Below are 19,200 nucleotides of genomic sequence, written 5' to 3' on the forward strand. Positions count from 1 at the left end.
TTCTGCCACTCAACACGCAATGCCTCTAGAATTCGGCAGAAAATGGGGAACGGAGTCTCTTAACACTAGATTCTCTCTGCCTACCCTGCTGTGTGCGGGATACAGCGTGAAGCTGATTTTTTATGATTTTTGAAATTTGTAGTTACTTTAGTTACAATTTTTAGATTTTGCGTATTAAGCATCGTCATATCCGATATCTTTTCTAATATTTCAAGTATTTTTTTTTTAAATAATTGGATATATAAACCAATACATGATTTATTTATTTACATGAAATACTATAGGGAAATACGTATTAAATATATATAATTAGATCTCATATGAGTCAAGTAGACTTTTAAATATAAATGTCTACAACAGACTATAATATTTAAAAACATAGACAAAATATTATATAGAGTTACTAGCTCCCTTGACACTTCCTTTTCCGTAATGCCATTGTGCTGTCAGCGTCGTGTTTCCGGCGGCCATTAATGTAATATCCGTGCGCGGTACGGATTGTACTTTAATTTCTATAATATTTAAATTATAAACTCTTTATGAATTAAAAGTTTCAGTGTTAGTTTTGTACCTTAGCATCCTCTCAAGCTTCAAAATGGGAGATCGTAAGTATAATTTATACATATCAGTAAGTTTCTTAATCTCATTAATACCACGACAATAAGTAATACTTGCGATTACTTTTAGCTTACGCATCTAGTGACTATAGCGGTGGAGGATATCCTGCCCAACAATATTCAATGCCACCACCTTCTATAAATTCAGGTGATAGTAATTATAATCCTGCACAGCAACAAGGGAGTTACAATGCTAGCGGCTATTCAGGCCAAAGCTCTGGCCCTGCTTGGAATCAACAAAGTTCGGGAAGTAAGTATAAAATATAGTACATTTTATTGGCCTCAATTTTTCATTATTGTTAATGTTTTTGTTATCATTTAAATCTCAAAATTATTATCTGCGTTTTTGAAATCGACCGGCAAGAGTGTTACTCTAATTGTTTGAGATGAGATCACATAAAATTTTTAGGAATCATTTATGAGTTGTTGTTGTCTTTAAAAACCCAATCAACATTAAATAATCTTAGAAAATGAAGTCACTTTTATTTCTTATATTTAGCAAGTCTAATAAATAATGTTTCTATCCTAAGGTGGTAGTGGAGGGAGTTATGGTGGAAATCAGCAAGACAGTAATTACAGTCCTAGCTATGGCTCTAACTATGGCAGTGGCAGCTATGATAGAAACAATGGTAGTAATTACAATTCAAGTGGAAATGAAAGACAAGGTAGCAATTATGGCAACAGTGACAGAGGTAGCAGTTATGGAGGGAATGACCGTAGCAGCAGTTATGGTGGCAATGATCGCAATAGTGGAGGCTCAAACTATGGTGGTGACAGAGGCAGCAGCGGCGGTGGTGCCGGAGGAGGCTACTCCGGGGGTGACAGAGGTTATGGAGGAGGTGATCGATCCAGCTACAATAGAGATGGGGGGAATAGAGATGGAGGATATGGGTAAGCATAATAACTTTCATTTCTAATAGTAAAAATGGCAGAATTATTACCAATTTTATAAAATATCTATCATATAATTTTTTTTTTTTTTATAAATCAAGGGAGTTATCAAAAATATTTTTATTTGACCTAAGGTCCGGTGTGTTAGTGTATTTGGTAAAGTTTACGGTGGCTAATGTTGTTATACCTTATGGGTTACATTATTGGTATTAAGAGACTATGATTTAAGATGAATATTACAATTTAAAAAATATTATGGCTGTAGTTATTAGACATGGTTGATACTGTTATGATATGTATGTTCATAGTTTGTAAGTTCTGCATGTTTTCAGTTTCAACAACACTTCATTAATATTAAAAAATCTGGGTCTGACAGGTGAAGTATTCATCAATATTAAAAAAACTATACTTGTGGTATTGCTAATTCAATGGTTCTATTAGACTTTCACCATTAATCTTATATATCTGTAGCCAAGTTTGTTTTTTAATTGAGAGATGTTTGCAAGTTGTTATAATCATTTTACAAAAGTATATTATTTTTATGAAATAATGTGTTATTATTAATTGATTTTATCAAAAAGTAGAATAATTTATAGACAATTTTTTACTGGCTTAATGTGTAATGCTCTAGTTCTATATTTGAAAAGATATAATCTATAAATTCATAACACTTTACTGTAAAAATATTATACAACCTATAAGAAAATGTACATGAGATCAATAATTCAGTGCATGATATGCAATCAACACAAGTACTGCTCTTAAACTGTGGGTTTGCATCATATGGTGGAGCAGTATTCTATATAGATAATGAGGAATACAACCTCTCCAAAAAAGATCTTGGATATGATATATAATGATATTGTTCAGTATAAACTGAAAATCTTCACATTTTTTTTATTTTCATTAACTTATTTGTAGGATATATTTATAAATTTTTTCTAAAGCTGTCTCTGTTAAGCCCTAAGAAACTTTGCCGGCCTGCCTTATGATTATCGTCCTTTAATAAATTTTAAATTAAGTGTATATAATTCATCACTTGCGTTCTCTGATTGATTACAACACTATCTTGTCATTCTTTTACCTAACATTTTATGCTCAGCAAATAATTCAAAAGTTGCTGAGAGTTACTGTTTTATTTTATTAAATGAATTACTATACTGATTTTTGCAAAAAATCATTTTTTTTACTTGAAATTTTATAGTATGTGATAATGATACCAAAGCTTATAAAAGCTGACAACATGACAACAATCATATACATTATGGACTTTTATTACAATTCAACTTGAAATTGGATCATGTTTATAGTTAATTCTAAAAAAAAAACATTATGATGGTGATGGATTGCTGCAAATTGAAGCATAAAATGATGAACTACTGCAATATCAAGAAAATCTTCTAAACCATTATAGACTACTTTTTTGTAATACTTTTTATATATTTTTCATTATTGAAAAAGTGTTGTATTAAATGTTATGGATTTTTTTTTACTATAATTATGTATTCAAACAAAGAAAAAACAATAACATAAAATATATCAAAAACACTTTTTCAAAATATGCTGTATGTGTGTGCATGACTCACCAACATTCAGAATATGTTTCACACAAAAATGTTCTAAGATTTTCAAGGTATCAAGGTAAAACATAATGTGAAAGAAAAGGATTCAACATCGAAACGATCACAGATAAATGCGAGCTTAGTTACGTCTGCGTGCTTCATTCTTGCCCCCAGCCTGCCCTAGCCTGCCTGGTGTGAACTAAATGGTGTTTTTATTGTTTTAGTGGCGGCGGCAGGGGGGGTGGTTATAACAAAGGTAAAGCTCCTCGCTATGTGCGTTTGGTGCTGTTGTCATATTTTTAATTTGTATTTTAAGGGCTGCCAAATATATTGTCTGGTCTCTTCTTCACTTCCTGGCTGTTGACAAACGATATTGTTAAGTTTAACACGTTACTAAACGGATATGCGTGGATGTCTTCTCCGTCCGATACAACTCCGTTACCAAACACTCGCAGAAATCAGCGTGGGAGAAGTTTAACATACATAATTATTCATCTCCGGTAAAACTTGATTTGTATGATAATGTATTGTACAAATAATTGTCGTGTACGTAATTGGTGAATTTTATTATATTTTTGAGGTACCAATATAAAAGTGTTGTATGTAAATCTTTGTTAAAGGTATTCTTTAAAATGTGGTCTTCTTTATTTAGAAATTACAATGATGGGTTTGATACTTTACGTCATAGAGCAATAAGGAGGGGAGTAGCTGTAGGCCGGCGTTTCTCTCAGTCAAGGTATAAATCCACGTGGTCCTATGCGTATAATAAAACTGCAAGCACGACTGCTCAGTGCTCCCTTAAATTCAACTGAGCGCCTGAACGCACGTGCTCTGAAAATTTCAAATTGTTTTCTTTTTCGATATAATATAAAGAGGTCCGCCACGTCAAATTTAAAATAACGGTACAAACTACTTAAACTGCATTATTCTTAAATAATTAAAAGTTGATAAAAAAATAACTTCTAACGGTAATTTTCAAAAATTTATAATGAGTTATACCTGAAATAGTAATTTTTTTAGATAGTACAAACATTTGCGAGTAAAAGAAAAAAATATATTAATACATTTTAATTTGTTATAAATATGAAAATACTAGTCGCAATAGAAAAACTTAGAATAACATACAAAAATATTCACAGTTTTCATCAATTTCTTGGAGGTGGACATCAGGACTACCCCCGATTAACAGATCCTATGTACAACAAACTCTGTATATAAAAAAATATGTGTTTTTTAATACTTTATATTCTACATTAGTGTTGAATTTAATAGAATAATTATAATACAGTACTTGTTTATTATACATATGTATTACAAATACTATTTTTTAAAGTAGCGCATATTATTATTTTATTGTACGTTTTCCTTACGGACTTCCTTGCGTATAATGCGTATCAACCACCAATTATTGTAACTCGTCGTGACATGAGTTGACACAGGACTCTTTTGACACATTATGAAATTGATTTTCTATTATTTCATGTGTAAGTTATGTAGTGACCGATGATCGTTTTTGTTTGTGAGTTAACAGATACATATATTGTTTGTGAGTATACAACAATAAAAAGTAGCTATAGCTACTCTCCTCTGGTCCGCGATGCTCTGTACATAATGCGTACTTAATAGATTTAAGGGTGTGACATGCAGAAATCATTAATCAACATTTGTTACTCCGAGGTGTATGATATTAAGAACAGTTGTCAGCAGTCTAGCCAAGTGTGTATCGAGTTAACGATGACGGTTTATTATATGAAGAGATAATATAGACTATTAATAGAATTTTGTGTTTCAAAATGGTAATTTGTTATTTTTTGGTAATGAAAGGATGGCCCATATATTGCGACAAGTAATTTATACATTTTGGCAGCCCTGTGCTTTTCATATTTATTGAATGTGTAATTGCGAATTTAGAATATCTTTATATACACTACATTGTTAGTAAGTGAACTTTTGAATGTAAGGGTTTTATAATGATAGTCTTCTTCTCCTTCTCTTCAATCTTTGTTGATACGTTAAGTGCAACAAATGAAATACATATCGTCTAAATCGTAAAGAGGTATTAAAAAAACATCAACTTAGTACGTAGTGAAAGAGTAATTTTTCAATAAGATAAATTAGAGAGAGAACTTAATTCTTTTTGGATAGTCTAAAAAAGTAACAGTACAAAAGAATTCAACGTTTTTTTCCTAACGTTATAAATAACGTTAATAAATTAGTAATAAAATCAACACGATAATTGTTGATTTTATTACTAATTTATTTGTCATTTGTAGGCGGAGGAGGTGGAGGCTTCAGCGGAGATCGGGGTGGAGGTGACATGATAACTCAAGAAGATACAGTATTTATTCAGGGCATGAACCCGTCAACTACTGAGGAGGAATTATGTCAACATTTTGGAGCTATTGGTATTATAAAGGTAGGATATATATCTATATATACATTACAATTAGCATTTAACTTAATTTGTAGCTTTCGTGTTATTTATTTATTTTAATTTCTATTTAACAGACCGACAAGAAAACTCAAAGACCGAAAGTATGGATGTACAAAGATAAAGCTACCGGCCAGCCCAAGGGTGAAGCCACTGTCACGTACGAAGACTCCAATGCCGCCTCCTCAGCTATACAATGGTTTGACGGAAAAGATTTTAACGGAGCTACCATAAAAGTTTCGCTAGCGCAGAGACAAAATACGTGGGGCGGAAGCAAAGGTGGTGGAGGCGGCGGCGGCGGCGGCGGATACCGCGGCGGACGCGGTGGCGGCGGTGGCGGAGGCGGTGGCGGTGGTGGGGGCGGAGGCGGCGGCGGCGGCCGGGGAGGAGGCCCGCCCTCCGGCAACCGCGCCGGCGACTGGCGTTGCCCTAACCCTAGCTGTGGCAACACCAACTTCTCATGGCGCAAAGCTTGCAACAGATGCAATGAAGAGAAACCAGGAGGTGCCGGGAACGGCGGCGGCGGTGGTGGCGGTGGGCCTCCCTCTGGCGGACGGGGTGGCGGCGGAGGCCCGCCCGGCCGGGGCGGACGCGGCGGTGGAGGGCGGGGTGGTGGGGGCCGTGGCGGTGGCGGAGGCGGCGGTGGCAGTTGGGGGGGACGCCCCGACCGCAGCGGCGACCGCGGTGGCGAGCGCCGCGGCTCGGGCAGCGGTGGAGAGCGGCCCGGAGGAGGCGCTATGAGAGGCGACGGAGGGTAATATACTACAGATAATTTCCATATGACTAAGTAGTTAGTCATGACGTCATTGCATTTGTTGTAGGGAAGAAAACGCAAAGCTACACGTAGATAGACCTGCTAACACTTGATTTTAAGATTACAGCTGTTAACTTTTAGTTGATGTACGCAATATACTGTAATATACTTAGAAACAACTAACTAAAAGAGGGCCGATCTCCACCCTTAGTAAGATGCAGAAAAGCCGATAATCTTGTAGAAAGATAAAGACTATAACTAGTATTATACTATATAAGACTGTATAACTTATCATGCTAAAATGCTAATTTTCGGTAGTTAATGTTTCAGAACGTTTCAGAATATTCCTTATAGTCTTGCACGTAGTTTAGCAGATTTACAAATACCTTTTACCAAAACTCAATGTACCTCTAGTTTTAGTTAGTTACTGGTCATGTTAGAGAATTTTTAAATTGTATAGCCAAACAATGTTATTTACGGAAGCATCATATAGTTTTATGTAATATATATGTATATGTTTGTAATAAAACAACATAAAATATGTCCATTTTTACATTTTACAATTCTATAATTTTTTTAATGTATATTCATTTTATTTTTCAGAGGCCGAGATCGTCAGAGACCTTATTAGTCTTAAATTAGTTTACGATTAATATAATATTACCTATTTTAATTGTATACATTCAAAATTATGCTATATTCATTTTTAAACAATGATTGACGTATCAATACTTACTGACATTAATTCCGTTTTTGAGACAGATATTTGTTCGTGACATAGAATGTTATTTTTTGTTACCTTTGTAATTATATGAGTCAAACTATTTCAATAGGCTAAAATAGTGTTGAAACTTCTAGTGGTATGTGAAAGAATTTATCAATAAAATAAATACTTTGTGTGAGTATTATAGATATCTAACTTTAAGCTTTCTATTAAATTGACAAAATCCCTTCTGTTTTGTTTTATTTAAAACTTTCCATTTAGTTAAAGTATTGATTAATACTAGTGCTAAAAATCTCATTTATTTTTATATTTCCTATGTGAACTAGGGATTTTAGTATAATAAAACATTGTGAAAATCTTGAAAATTTAATAAAATTTATCATTTTTTTAAGTATTCAAATTAAGATTCTTTAATTTTTTACTACTTAGAAAATGAAATTTATTATGAGCCCGAGAGCTTTCTGCACTTAATTTAAATTTCAGTTTTAATTTTTTGTTACTCTGTGATGAGTCAATTTATTCTGAGGTATGCGCCTGGCCCATAATGTTGGAAATAAATAAAATCTTTATAATATTTGAATCAAGTATATTTATATTTTAAATATTCATAGCAGTCAGTATAGAAATTTCCAATGATAAGTAAGCTTATGTGTTCATGGATTACTGAAAACAGACTACTTGCAATATGTTGATTCATACAAAACTTATCCTAGAAGTTGCTAAACAAAACCTTGTGGAAAGTGGATATGTCTGGTTCCACATTTGAATTAGTACTGTACAAAGCTGGTTTGCTGGTAGTCCTGAAAAAATATGATAAAAAGTAATTCCATAAATTAATTGGTAATATACTTATTTCGAAAATGTATAAAATTTGAACATAGCGGGATTTGAATCTATGCCTCTTGAAAATCGTTCAAGCGCTCTGGCCACTAAGCCATACGTTCGTACGTAGAATGTATAGCTTTCATAAGTAAAACGTATGGCTTAGTGGTCAGAGCGCTCGGACGGCTTCCAACAGTCGCGGGTTCAAATCTCGGTACGATCAACTATTTACACATTTTCTAAATAAGTACTTCTTTCTCATAAGTGTGGATTAACACTTTAAAAATAAATCAGTAATAATTGTGTTAATATTTAAAAACCCTAATAAAATTAAACATTTGTATGACATGAGATTCATTTAAAAAAAGAATACTAGAGTATTAATAATGATGTTAAATTCGACTGTACTATAATTTAATGTTGTAATTATTTACATGCCTGGTGGTAGCGGATGTAGCACGAGGGGTGACAAGAAGACAATTCATTGGTTGTCCATCTAGTTGTCTGTTGTGGTACAGATCAACAGCTACTTGAGCATCCTCCACAGTCTTATATATAACTTCAGCAGTCCCTGGTCTGACTAACCGAGATTCTACCATGCCACCAACGTCTCCAAAAAGTTCCTAAAATTATTCAGACATTTTAATTCACTATAGTTACAAATACTTTATTTTCAATCAATAATTAGGTGGCAGAACAAAGAGCTAATAGTTTTTTTTTAAATGCAACTACTTTCTAAAAATTTTTCCTTGTAATTTGCAATTGTCAATATGTCTTCTTAAGATTGGTGTTATTTTTTGGTTATTACCCTAGGGTAAAACCTAGGGTTGAACCTAGGTTCAAGAATTGCTTTAAAAAATTATGCACCTAAAGGTTTTAAGCTTGAGCCAGTTTTACTTTTTCATACTTTTGCATATATGTGATGATAAAAGTCTAATAAGACTAAAGTATATTTTAATAGATACAGTCAAATATGAGACATACCTCAATGTCTCCACTTGTAACAGTATTACGTAGATTACTAACAATAATCCTATATTCGTGATTGGGCTTTTCGGATTTCTCCGTTTTATTATCATTTCTTAGAGCGGCCATTGGTCGTTTTTTCAAAATAGAAGGTGGCCTCGGTGGACTTTTTTCTTTTTCTATTATAGCACTCCTAAAAAAAAACAATAAGAAATATAAACATTTAAGAATTGGTTCTTCATTCTGCAAATAGCAGGGTAAACAGAGAAAAACTGCTTAGACAGTCCATTCTCTGATTTCAATCACTTGTCCGAGTTGGTATTGAACCCATCACCATCATGACTACATTCAGACACTATCTCTAGAAAATCCCTCTAGAATTATAATTAATGTGTTAATAATCCTAAACTTTAAATATTGATTTCATTAAATACCTTTGAACACTATTGTTATGAGTTACTATTTTAAGTTGTAATCCTTGTTTCCCATTAGTAAGTGCTGTTCTTATTGGTATGTGATCTTCTTCCATAGGGTCATCAATAATCTCTAAATCATTTTCAATAGTTCTGATAATAGGTTTCACAGTTGGTTTGGCTAAAACAATAATATTTATATGACTGCAACATTTCCTGATCTAATATACCTATATATTTTGTAAGCTTCATTTTATCATGCATAATATATTTGGGCAGGGAAACCTAGTGATAAGATACTTTATCTTTTGTTAGGTGTTGAGTGACCTAACTCACCATGGTTTTACCAAGGCAAATAAATTATCCAAACAGTTAATTTACAGTCAGATTATGTTTCCTTCCTTCTTCCTTCCTCCTGGCATTAATCCCGGCTATTGCCAGGGTCTGCCTTCCTACACAACCTACTCCACTTTGCACGATCTTTTGCATCCTCGGTGGTTAGACCATTGGCTCTCATGTCCTGCATCACGACATCCAACCAGCACTTCCTTGGGCGTCCGGGAGGTGGCACCCCAGGGACTGGTATAGCAAGGCACTTGTGTCCGACATAGTTCTTAGGCCGGCGCGTAACGTGGCCAAACCATCTCAAGCGAGTCTCTTGGAGCTTATCCGCTACGTCACGGACCCCAAGACTACCTCGAATGAATGTGTTGCGTATGCGGTCAGACCGCGTTACGCCGCACATCCACCTCAGCATCTTCATTTCCGTGACGTGAAGCTCCTGAGTGTGCCGAGATAGTGCTGGCCAACATTCGCTGCCGTATAAAAGAACCGGTCGGACGATGCTCTTGATATCAGCCCCTTGAGCTTGGGCGGTATTCTGCGGTCGCAGACCACACCAGTGACCTCCCGCCATCTGGCCCAGGCAGCGCTTATCCGGCCATGGACATCGTGATCGATGCCTCCAGACTCGTGCATAACGGATCCAAGGTACCTGAACTTCTCCGACTTAACGGCTGGCTCAGGACCTATAAGGATGGTGCTCGAGTCCCGGCTCCCGCAGGCCATGTACTCTGTCTTCGACACATTTAGTTTAAGACCGCCGTTCTCAAGCGTACCCTTCCAGAGGTTCACTTTACGCTCCAGCGTCAGTCGGTTCTCGGCAATGAGTGCTATGTCGTCGGCATACATCATCAGCCATGGAGGCTGGTCCTGGATGTGAGCCGAGACAGTATCGAGCACTACATTGAATAAGAACGGACTAAGAACCGAGCCCTGGTGAACCCCCACCGTAATCGGGAAGGGTCTAGTGTCGCCAACAGCAGTCCTAACCATAGAAGCGGAATCGTGGTACATGTCTCGGATAATCTCAATATAGGCCTCAGGGATCCCTTTGGATCGCAATGCCCACCAGATACACTGACGAGGTACACAGTCAAAGGCCTTCTGCAGATCTAAAAAGGCCACATGCAGAGCTCTCCTTTTTTCCCTGTATGCCTCCATCAAAGTTCTGAGGGCGAAAATGGCGTCCATGGTGCCCGATCCTGGCTGAAATCCATATTGAGACTCAGAGACAGTACACTCTCGGCGGAGCCTGAGGTCGATCATGCGCTCGAAGAGCTTCATGGTATGACTCATAAGCTTAATGCCCCTATAACTACCACAATCTTGAACACTGCCCCTTCCTTTGTAAATAGGGGTAATGAAGCTAAGCCGCCACTGATGCGGCATCTTACCAGTGTTCAAGATATGGTTAAAGAGGTCAGTAAGCATGAGCACACCAAGAGAGCCCAACGATTTCCCACGCTTCGATCGGAATGTCGTCAGGTCCCACCGCTTTTCCATTCTTCATGCGTCGAAGGCAGATTATGTTTCATTGTGTCACAATGGCCTAAATTTTTGATATGCATTTAAAATTTACCTATAAGTCGTATGATGAAATACTTACACAAATTTCTGGCTTCTATGGACCTGTCAGCTAATATTCTTTTATTACTGATATATTGATTTTTAGATGTCTTTCTTGTCAGTGGTTGTGAGACAACTTGCCTTGATCGGTCTGTAAATACTTCAGAAAAAAACAATATAATACATTTTTTAAGTTTATAACAAAATAAATATATGTTATACATTTAATTTTAACTACCCACTTGTGGCTTCCCTGTTTGTAATAATATTTTATTATTATTACAAGTAACAAAAATATGTTGTTGGCTTAGAGTATAATCCTGCTAACAATGTATTAAGCAAATTATCAGAAGAGATAAAAAATATCTTTAAAAAACTATATGTATATAATATAAAAATGAATAAAAAGAAAAAATGAAGTTAGCAGGTTTACACTCTTAGCCAATGATATACACCTACAATAAAATACCTGATTCCACCTTTGTTGGCTGATGTTTTGGAAATTTGGTTTGATTGTGAAATGATGATGCTCCATGAATTTTACCATTACCCTGTATTTAAAAAATAAATCTCCATTTAATATTAAGAAGTAAATCAGGTTTACTTTATCTTTACCACAGCAGGTATTAATGAAGACATGCATAGCAGATATTAAGAAGAATATGAAATAAATAATTTATTTTTATATTAATCTAATTCAAGATCTCAAGTGACTAACAGAATTTTGAGTTTAACAATCTTTGAATAATATGAGTATTGTTTTTTAATTTTGTCACAGAAAGCACAAATATTTGTAAGTTGTATCATTGTTACAATTTTGTGTACATTCGTCAGATTACTGTGTTATATATATTACTTTTAACTAACCCGTTTTGCTCTCAATTGTTCAAGTTTTAAGCGTGCATCTTTTTGTCTTGCAATTTCTGCTAATTTTTCTCTTGCATCAATTATCTGAGTTCGTTTTTTTGAGATTATTTTGTTTCTTGCATCTACCACATTTGGTTTAAAAGGTGGTTGTTTATTATTTACTTTGGGTTTGTACCTAAAGGACATTAAAAACATACTATATGTCTAAATTATCTCAATATACCCACTCTTTCACTTACATGTGTGTATTATTGTTTTCTTTTTGTTATTTACCATGATTTGCTGATGCCAACGCTCACATCGATTAATATGTACTTATTTAAGATAACTCCGTATTCTCTTTAAGTGAAATGTAATTTCTTTTGAGAAATAAATACTCTTTAACCACAATAGTATGCGTAAACTTTTAGTAAAAGTAAAAGTAAGTCCAAATGACTGTGATAATGCATGTGATTTAGGAAAAAACAGAAACAAATAAAAAAATAACATTATTACACTACCTTGAATTTCCCTTCTTTCTTTTCTGTATTATATCATCTAAGCTCAAATCAATGAACGATGCCATTACGAGGGCGTTGAAGGTATTTTACAAATATCTTGTTCTAAATAACTTGAAACCTGGTTTAGATGTGTTTAATATGATTTATGACATATAATATATACAACTTTTAATTATATGAGAAATTAAAACTGAATCCAATTAGTAAACAGACAACTAGAATAAGGTACTCATAATTTTGTACTTCATTCATCATATTAACCACAGTGCACAGATCATATATATACATAGATTAAAAATAAAATTTGTCGTTATTCATTTTGCTAAGATGAATACAAAATAAAGATGTCACTGCTTTCTACAAACTACTTGTTCTTCTACTTTTATGCAGAAGCTCACGAACACAGACTTCATCATCATGTGAACGTCGAGGCAATGCAGCTCCTCGACAACACGGACATAGTGAGAAGACTCAAGAGAATTAAACCTTTCGAGTTAGTGTAGTGCATAACAGTTCAGTGGTGAAAGTGTAATCGTAAATATAAAGAACACATCAGTGTCTTCCCCTTAAATAGAGACAATAGTAAAAGTGCCGATGGACACAATCTTAGCATAGTATTGTTTATTATAAAAGTAGCTTTCTACAATATTTTTGTTTTCAGAAATAGTTGCACTCTAAAGTCATATTTTTAATAAATATTAGTATAATTGTTTTATTTCTTATATTTTTAACAGACTTAAAAGATTTTTTATTATATACTCTAGATAAATTAATTGATAAAATATTAAAGTACAAAGTACAGCACCATATCCTATTAAATAGATTTGGCCATTTTTAATTCTCACTGGTATTTTTTAAAATTTGATCCTTAGGATCCTTAAAAGATAAAAACAAATGTACCGTACTGTAGATATTAGAATGAGAATGTCAAAGCGGAATAATAGATGAAAACATCTATAAAGTGCTGAGCCAAAGACTAAAGAGTCCCTTTTTGTATATGTGTTCTGTGATGGCGACCAAGGAACATAAAACATATACTAGATGATGATGAAGGCGACATTACATTAATATTTAATATAGTATAGCTTAGACACAGAGCATTTTCTGATTTCTGATAATTTGTGAACATATTGTGTAATGTGAATTATAAGTTTGTAACCTACAAATAGTTGTCTTTGCCATGATTAAATGTGACGATGTTGATACTGTTTGCCAATACTAATAATATAATATGCATAACAATAAACGTGGATGTTTTGTTATTAAACTAATTGTAATGATTATATAGGTCACTTTACTTCTTACTATTATAAAATCACAATTATTGTATTAAGAATTGATTACGTTAGTTAATAAAGTAAGTAGAAAAATGGAGCATGAAAAAGAAGAAGGTGAAATGAGTGATGACACTGAAATGGTTGTGGATGATGAACAGACTGTCAATATTGACAATAATGTAAATAACACTCTGGTAAGTATACATATATTGTAAAAACAATTAAGATATATAAATAATCTAATATATTGTTATGAAATTTCCTTTTCTATGCAGTTTTATAAAGCAGATAAAAATGGACTTGTTATTGAACAGTTAAAAAAAATTGATGCAACCAAACTAGAAGAGAGAGCTAAGAGATTTGGACTTGATCTGTCTGGAAATAAAATAATCACACAACATCAAATTGATGACCTCTATGTTAATTTTGGTATTCAAAGTGGCAACGAAAGGCATTTTAGGTTTGATACACTTCACTTAAATGGAGTAAATGGCCTAACAACAAAGGACATCTTTGAATATCTTGAGGATTACAAACCAGTTTCTTTGGAGTGGATTGATGATAACTCTTGTAAGTATTAATTCAGCATCAATAATGAGTAATCAGCAGTGTACAATCTACACAACAACATTTGACATGCTGCTCAGGTTATGTTATGAGAGTGAATATTTACAATTATTATTACTATCAATGTCAAATAACAGTAAATTAATTAATTTCTCAAATATTTTTTTTTTACTGCTTAAACAACTATGAAACAGTCTATGTGTGGAAGAGAATTAATTTAATTTAAAGCACTTGTCTCTCTTAATACTCTTAGTATTTTTGGAATATTTGATGCAGGTATTATAATCAATATTACAGTTAACATGACAGTAAAATAATAAACAAAATAGATAATTACATAACTGCAGTTTTAGCTAATTTTGGCAGCTTCTTTGCTGAAAGAAAGTATGGTACTATTTACTTAACACTGAACCTTCCATCAATCCTGTATACTTACTCTACCGAGTAGTCAAATTTACTGCAATAAAAAAGCTATTTCTTTTATGCAGATAATTATTGATTTATTGCTAGAGCTATATAGATAAAGAATTGTCATGAAGTTTCATCAAAATTTATTTTTATATAATTTCTAAAAATTTCATTACAAAACATATAAAACAAAGTTTTTATAAAACATGTTACATATTTTACTCCAATGGCGATATTGACCTACTTATAATTTTTTCTTGGAATATATAATAAATAACTTGTAGTAAAAAGTGAAGTAAATATTATACAAATATTTAAAAAATGTGTAAGTTTCAGAATAAGTTTGAAAACGGTATTTTGATACTTAAGTATCAGGGTTTGTCATTGATAATGTAGAGTTATTACATGAAGTATAAAATATTTATATAAAATGTTATTTTTATATTATTTCAGGTAATATTGTTTGTCATGATCATATATCTGCTGCTCTAGCTCTGTTGGTGCATTCTAGAGAAATAAAAAATGACCAAATTAAAGATATGTTATTGGATAAATCATCATACCATTGGAGAGAAGGAATGCCTCATCCTAAAGGAGATACCATATTGATGAGATTTGCTACTAATAGTGACAAGAAAGTGACTATAAGAAAGCCAGAGAGAAAATTAAATGTTGAAAGTGATACCAATATGAATGGTACAACTAAAAATCCTTGGGGTGACTTATGTAAGTCATGGGGTGTTTATGACCACCAAGAAATATTTCAAAGAAAATTTCCACAAACCGATGAGGATCAATATGATGAGCCGCTTGAAACAATACAATTGAAGAATAAGAAACTTGCAATGAGACTTGGTAAAAGAAATCATAATGTTGAAGACGACAAAGATAGCAGTAGCTCTGATTCAGAATGGAAAAAGAAATCTAAAACTCCTAGAATGAGAATGCATGCTGATGATGAGGAGTCAAGACAAGGGAAACGCAAAATACAAGATCAATTAGAAGAAGAAAATGATAGTGGTTTTGCACCATTATCTATAGAAGTTGTTAATTCAAGAAGTATGTTTATTCCAAGAGAAACGAAAATGATATCAGATAAATTTAAATATAAAGAAAGAAATTTACGACATTCTGTTAAAAGTATACAATCTAGACTTGGTGCTAAAGTAGTACAAAATCAACTAAGTTCTAGTGATGATTCCTCTGATGATGAACGTAACACAATGAGCAGAGTGCAAAAGGTCCCCAATCAATCTAAAAGCTCAGTGTGGTCCAGACTAGAAGTGAATGTTGCTAAAAATTTTAATCAAAATGATTTACGACAAATTTTGTCAACACGAAAGCATAAATCTGATGACTTAAGAGATAAGTTAAGTAAATCCAAACAATGCAATTTGCGCATTGAAATAGACAATAATTATACTGATTAATTATATAATTGTTTATTTTTTAAATCAATTATATTTTTTCTTGATAAAACTCTTATTAATTTTACCTTAGTTATAGAAATCAGAAACATTACAACACATGAACAAAATTATTTATATTATATAACGTGAGGGAAAAGCAGTAGTTATAGTCATATGTAAAGGTCAAAGCATAGTGAAAATATACCGGATGATTGCCGATTGGTAGATAGGTAGACAAACTTCAACAGGGGATAGAGGAGGTTTTCAATTATTTTTATCCCATTTATGGATGGTACTGAAAAATTTCGTAATAAAGTTCTATAGAAAAAAAATAGGAAAAAGATATACAAGTATATTTCTGATAGTAACCTATCAGAAATATACTTGTATATCTTTTTCCTATTAGATTGCGTTAATGTTAATTTGCTAACTTTGACACCAAGAGCTTTTTAAACACTTTAAAATTGCTAAATTGAAAAAATGCCAAATTTACGAAATATTTAATTTCATACATGTTGTATATAAATGTAATATTGACAGAGTTATCACAAAAATTGTAATTTATCTACCTTCTTGAACTTGATATTGCAAACACTGTAGTAAGCTAGCCTCATTTGTCTATTAGTCAGATGCCTACTTATGGAAATGATTATCATTAAATTATTTTTAATTTCCTACTCTGCCAAGGTTCAGGGGTTTTGATTCACACTAGGGGATATAAATTTATGGTTTTCATTTCCTTGCCCTGCTAAGGTAAATAAGCGCGGCGTTGAGCTCCGCCACGCAATGTGTCGAAAATTGGACAGGAAACCAGGAACGAAGCGTCTTAACAAGGTACGATATATGGCAAGGTAGGCACAGGAAACCTTCCTGTGCCTACCTTGCCATGTACTAGATATAGCGTGAAGCTATATATAGGATCTAGAGATAGGAGGATAATATATAGGATCCATTTAGGATCTAGCTACAATTTTTTTTTTTTTTTTTTTTCGAACATGTGGATAATGCTGTTAGCCCTATTGGCTTTTACAGCGACACCGGTTGGGTAGGGAAGAGGGTACTCTGTCCCTGAAGAAATGCAAGCACTAAGTGGCTGCCTGTGAGGAAGTCGACGACTGTAAGGGCGCCCCCTGCGGGACTCGAACCTCGGCTTGCGGCCGTCGAGCGGACTGGGATTTCACCTATGCTAAGCAAACCAGCCGCGACATGAAGTCGCGACTGGGGACAAATTAGACTACTCTAAGGGAGCTAACGGTCCCTAACCGCTGGGCCCGACCGCGCCGAGACGCGATCGAGCCGTTGAATAAGCTGGACTTCGTCGTCGATTCCGTCGACGACGGTGTTTGTGTCGTGTGTGAGTAGTGTGTTTCCTACCTACATACGGGGCATTCGCTATGGTAATGGCGTCATCGGAGTCTAAAAGGACGCTGCGCGGGCGTCTACGTCTAGGGAGTGCGTTAGGGATGTAATCACACGCATTAACGATGAGGGGATTCGCGTGCGAGCCTGCGCGCTCAAAGTAGCGCTTCGCTAAACGTTTGCAATGCTCGTGAATAGATTCCAGTTCAAAGTCTCTATGTAGGTCGACGTTACGCACGAACCAGGGACAACCTGATGCGATACGTAAGAATTTATTTTGTACCTTTTGCATGGGATCTAGCTTAGTGTGCGCGAACGCTACACAAGCATAAGAGAGGACGGGTCTTATACAAGTTTTGTATAGTGTCAGCTTATTTCTAAGTGACATTTTACTACGCTTGTTTATGAGATAGTATAATCTATTAAGAATGAATTTAGCTTTGTTGCAAGCTTTCGTGACGTGGGGTTTGAAGGAGAGTTTAGAGTCTAATGTGACACCTAGATATTTGACCTCTTTTTCCCAGGGAATGGCTTTATCTAATAGATAGATGGTAGAGATTTGCTCTGAACGAGCGCGAGGGAAGAGTATCGCTTTACTCTTCTCTGGATTAACCTCGATTCTCCATTGGCGGAACCACACACCAAGTACGCGGGCCGCTTTCTGAAGTCGATCGGCTATTATGCGTGTGTTACGCGAAGAGGTGTATAGGGCGGTATCATCGGCGTACATAGCCAAGTGTACATCCCTGGTACGAGGTATGTCTCTTGTGTACAGCGCGTATAACATAGGAGAGAGGGTTGAACCCTGGGGGACGCCTGCGCGGAGGAGGCGGGGGGAGGAGAGAGTTCCTTCTACTTTATAGCGGAAGTATCTATTTGACAGAAAATCCTGCAGGATGCGCACGAGACAGTCTGGCAAGCCAGAGCGCCGCAGCTTGAAAATTAAGCCGTTATGCCAGACCTTGTCAAAGGCTTTCGCTACGTCGAGAAAAATGGCGGCAGTATGTCTGCGGTAGGAAATTTTTACTTTATATTGGGCTATGTGCTCTACCACGCGATGGACTTGGTGGATGGCGGAATGTTTCTTTCTGAAACCGAATTGCTCTTTAATGAGCAGAGATTTGGCCTCTACCACCTCGGAGAGTCTAATGAGAATGATTCTCTCATAAATTTTTCCTAAGCAGCTGAGAAGGCTGATAGGTCTATAGCTAGAGGGCATATTCCGCGGCTTGTTAGGTTTCGGTATACCTATGACAATGGCTTCCTTCCACTCGTCGGGGAAGGTGCACGACATGAGAAGGGAATTAAAAATAATGACCAATAGAGATAAGAACTGAGCCGGAAGGGACTTAAGTGTTCTATTAGACAATTTATCGGGCCCCGGGGCCTTCCTATCTTTGAGATTTTTGATGATGTCTTTGACCTCGTCTTCCGAGGTCGGGCGGAGCGATTCCCCTTGCGGGGGCGTCAGCGCCCATTCTGCGACCGCGGAATCCACGCGCGCAATGTGGCTCGGGTCGCAGGGCTGACTACTCGGAGTACATTGAGCCTCTAAACTGTCAGCGAGACATTCCGCTTTTTCGGTGTCATCGGCGGCAACTGATAAATCTGGCCTAATGAGAGGAGGCATAGTCGAGAGACAATCGACTCTAAAAACACGCGACAGCGCCCAGAATGCCTGGTGCGATGGAGCGAGCCCCTCGAGCTACAATATTAAATACTTAA

General features: G+C 35.2%; 3 protein-coding genes across 5 annotated transcripts; 2 read left to right on the forward strand and 1 right to left on the reverse strand.

The window, feature by feature from the left end:
• Positions 1-436: 436 nt before the first annotated feature.
• caz (FUS RNA binding protein cabeza) lies at positions 437-7,210 on the forward strand. Of its 3 annotated transcripts, XM_085204947.1 has the most exons (7): positions 439-605; positions 688-867; positions 1,148-1,508; positions 3,295-3,326; positions 5,344-5,486; positions 5,579-6,255; positions 6,859-7,210. In XM_085204947.1, exons 1-7 carry the CDS (start codon positions 596-598, stop codon positions 6,884-6,886), a joined length of 1,431 nt encoding a protein of 476 aa, XP_085061073.1. In that variant the 5' UTR covers positions 439-595; the 3' UTR covers positions 6,887-7,210. The 3 variants fall into 3 exon arrangements, with proteins under 3 accessions (XP_085061075.1, XP_085061074.1, XP_085061073.1); XM_085204949.1 differs by lacking the exon at positions 688-867 and having other exon boundaries at positions 437-605; XM_085204948.1 differs by lacking the exon at positions 3,295-3,326 and having other exon boundaries at positions 438-605.
• Positions 7,211-7,544: 334 nt separating this feature from the next.
• Positions 7,545-12,754, reverse strand: LOC146527633 (uncharacterized). The gene is made up of 8 exons (XM_085204951.1): positions 12,456-12,754; positions 11,956-12,130; positions 11,558-11,639; positions 11,129-11,248; positions 9,202-9,361; positions 8,786-8,960; positions 8,240-8,424; positions 7,545-7,779 (listed from the first exon to the last, which is right to left on the reverse strand). The coding sequence occupies exons 1-8, from the start codon at positions 12,518-12,520 to the stop codon at positions 7,689-7,691; spliced, it is 1,053 nt and encodes a 350-aa protein (XP_085061077.1). The 5' UTR covers positions 12,521-12,754; the 3' UTR covers positions 7,545-7,688.
• Positions 12,755-13,379: 625 nt separating this feature from the next.
• LOC146527634 (uncharacterized) lies at positions 13,380-16,186 on the forward strand. Its single transcript, XM_085204950.1, has 3 exons — positions 13,380-13,926; positions 14,008-14,302; positions 15,161-16,186. The coding sequence occupies exons 1-3, from the start codon at positions 13,825-13,827 to the stop codon at positions 16,135-16,137; spliced, it is 1,374 nt and encodes a 457-aa protein (XP_085061076.1). The 5' UTR covers positions 13,380-13,824; the 3' UTR covers positions 16,138-16,186.
• Positions 16,187-19,200: the final 3,014 nt, after the last annotated feature.

The sequence above is a fragment of the Heliconius melpomene genome, chromosome 20, assembly GCF_056956725.1.
Source record: "Heliconius melpomene rosina isolate 202511_hmr_F chromosome 20, ASM5695672v1, whole genome shotgun sequence".
Lineage (NCBI taxonomy): Eukaryota > Metazoa > Arthropoda > Insecta > Lepidoptera > Nymphalidae > Heliconius > Heliconius melpomene.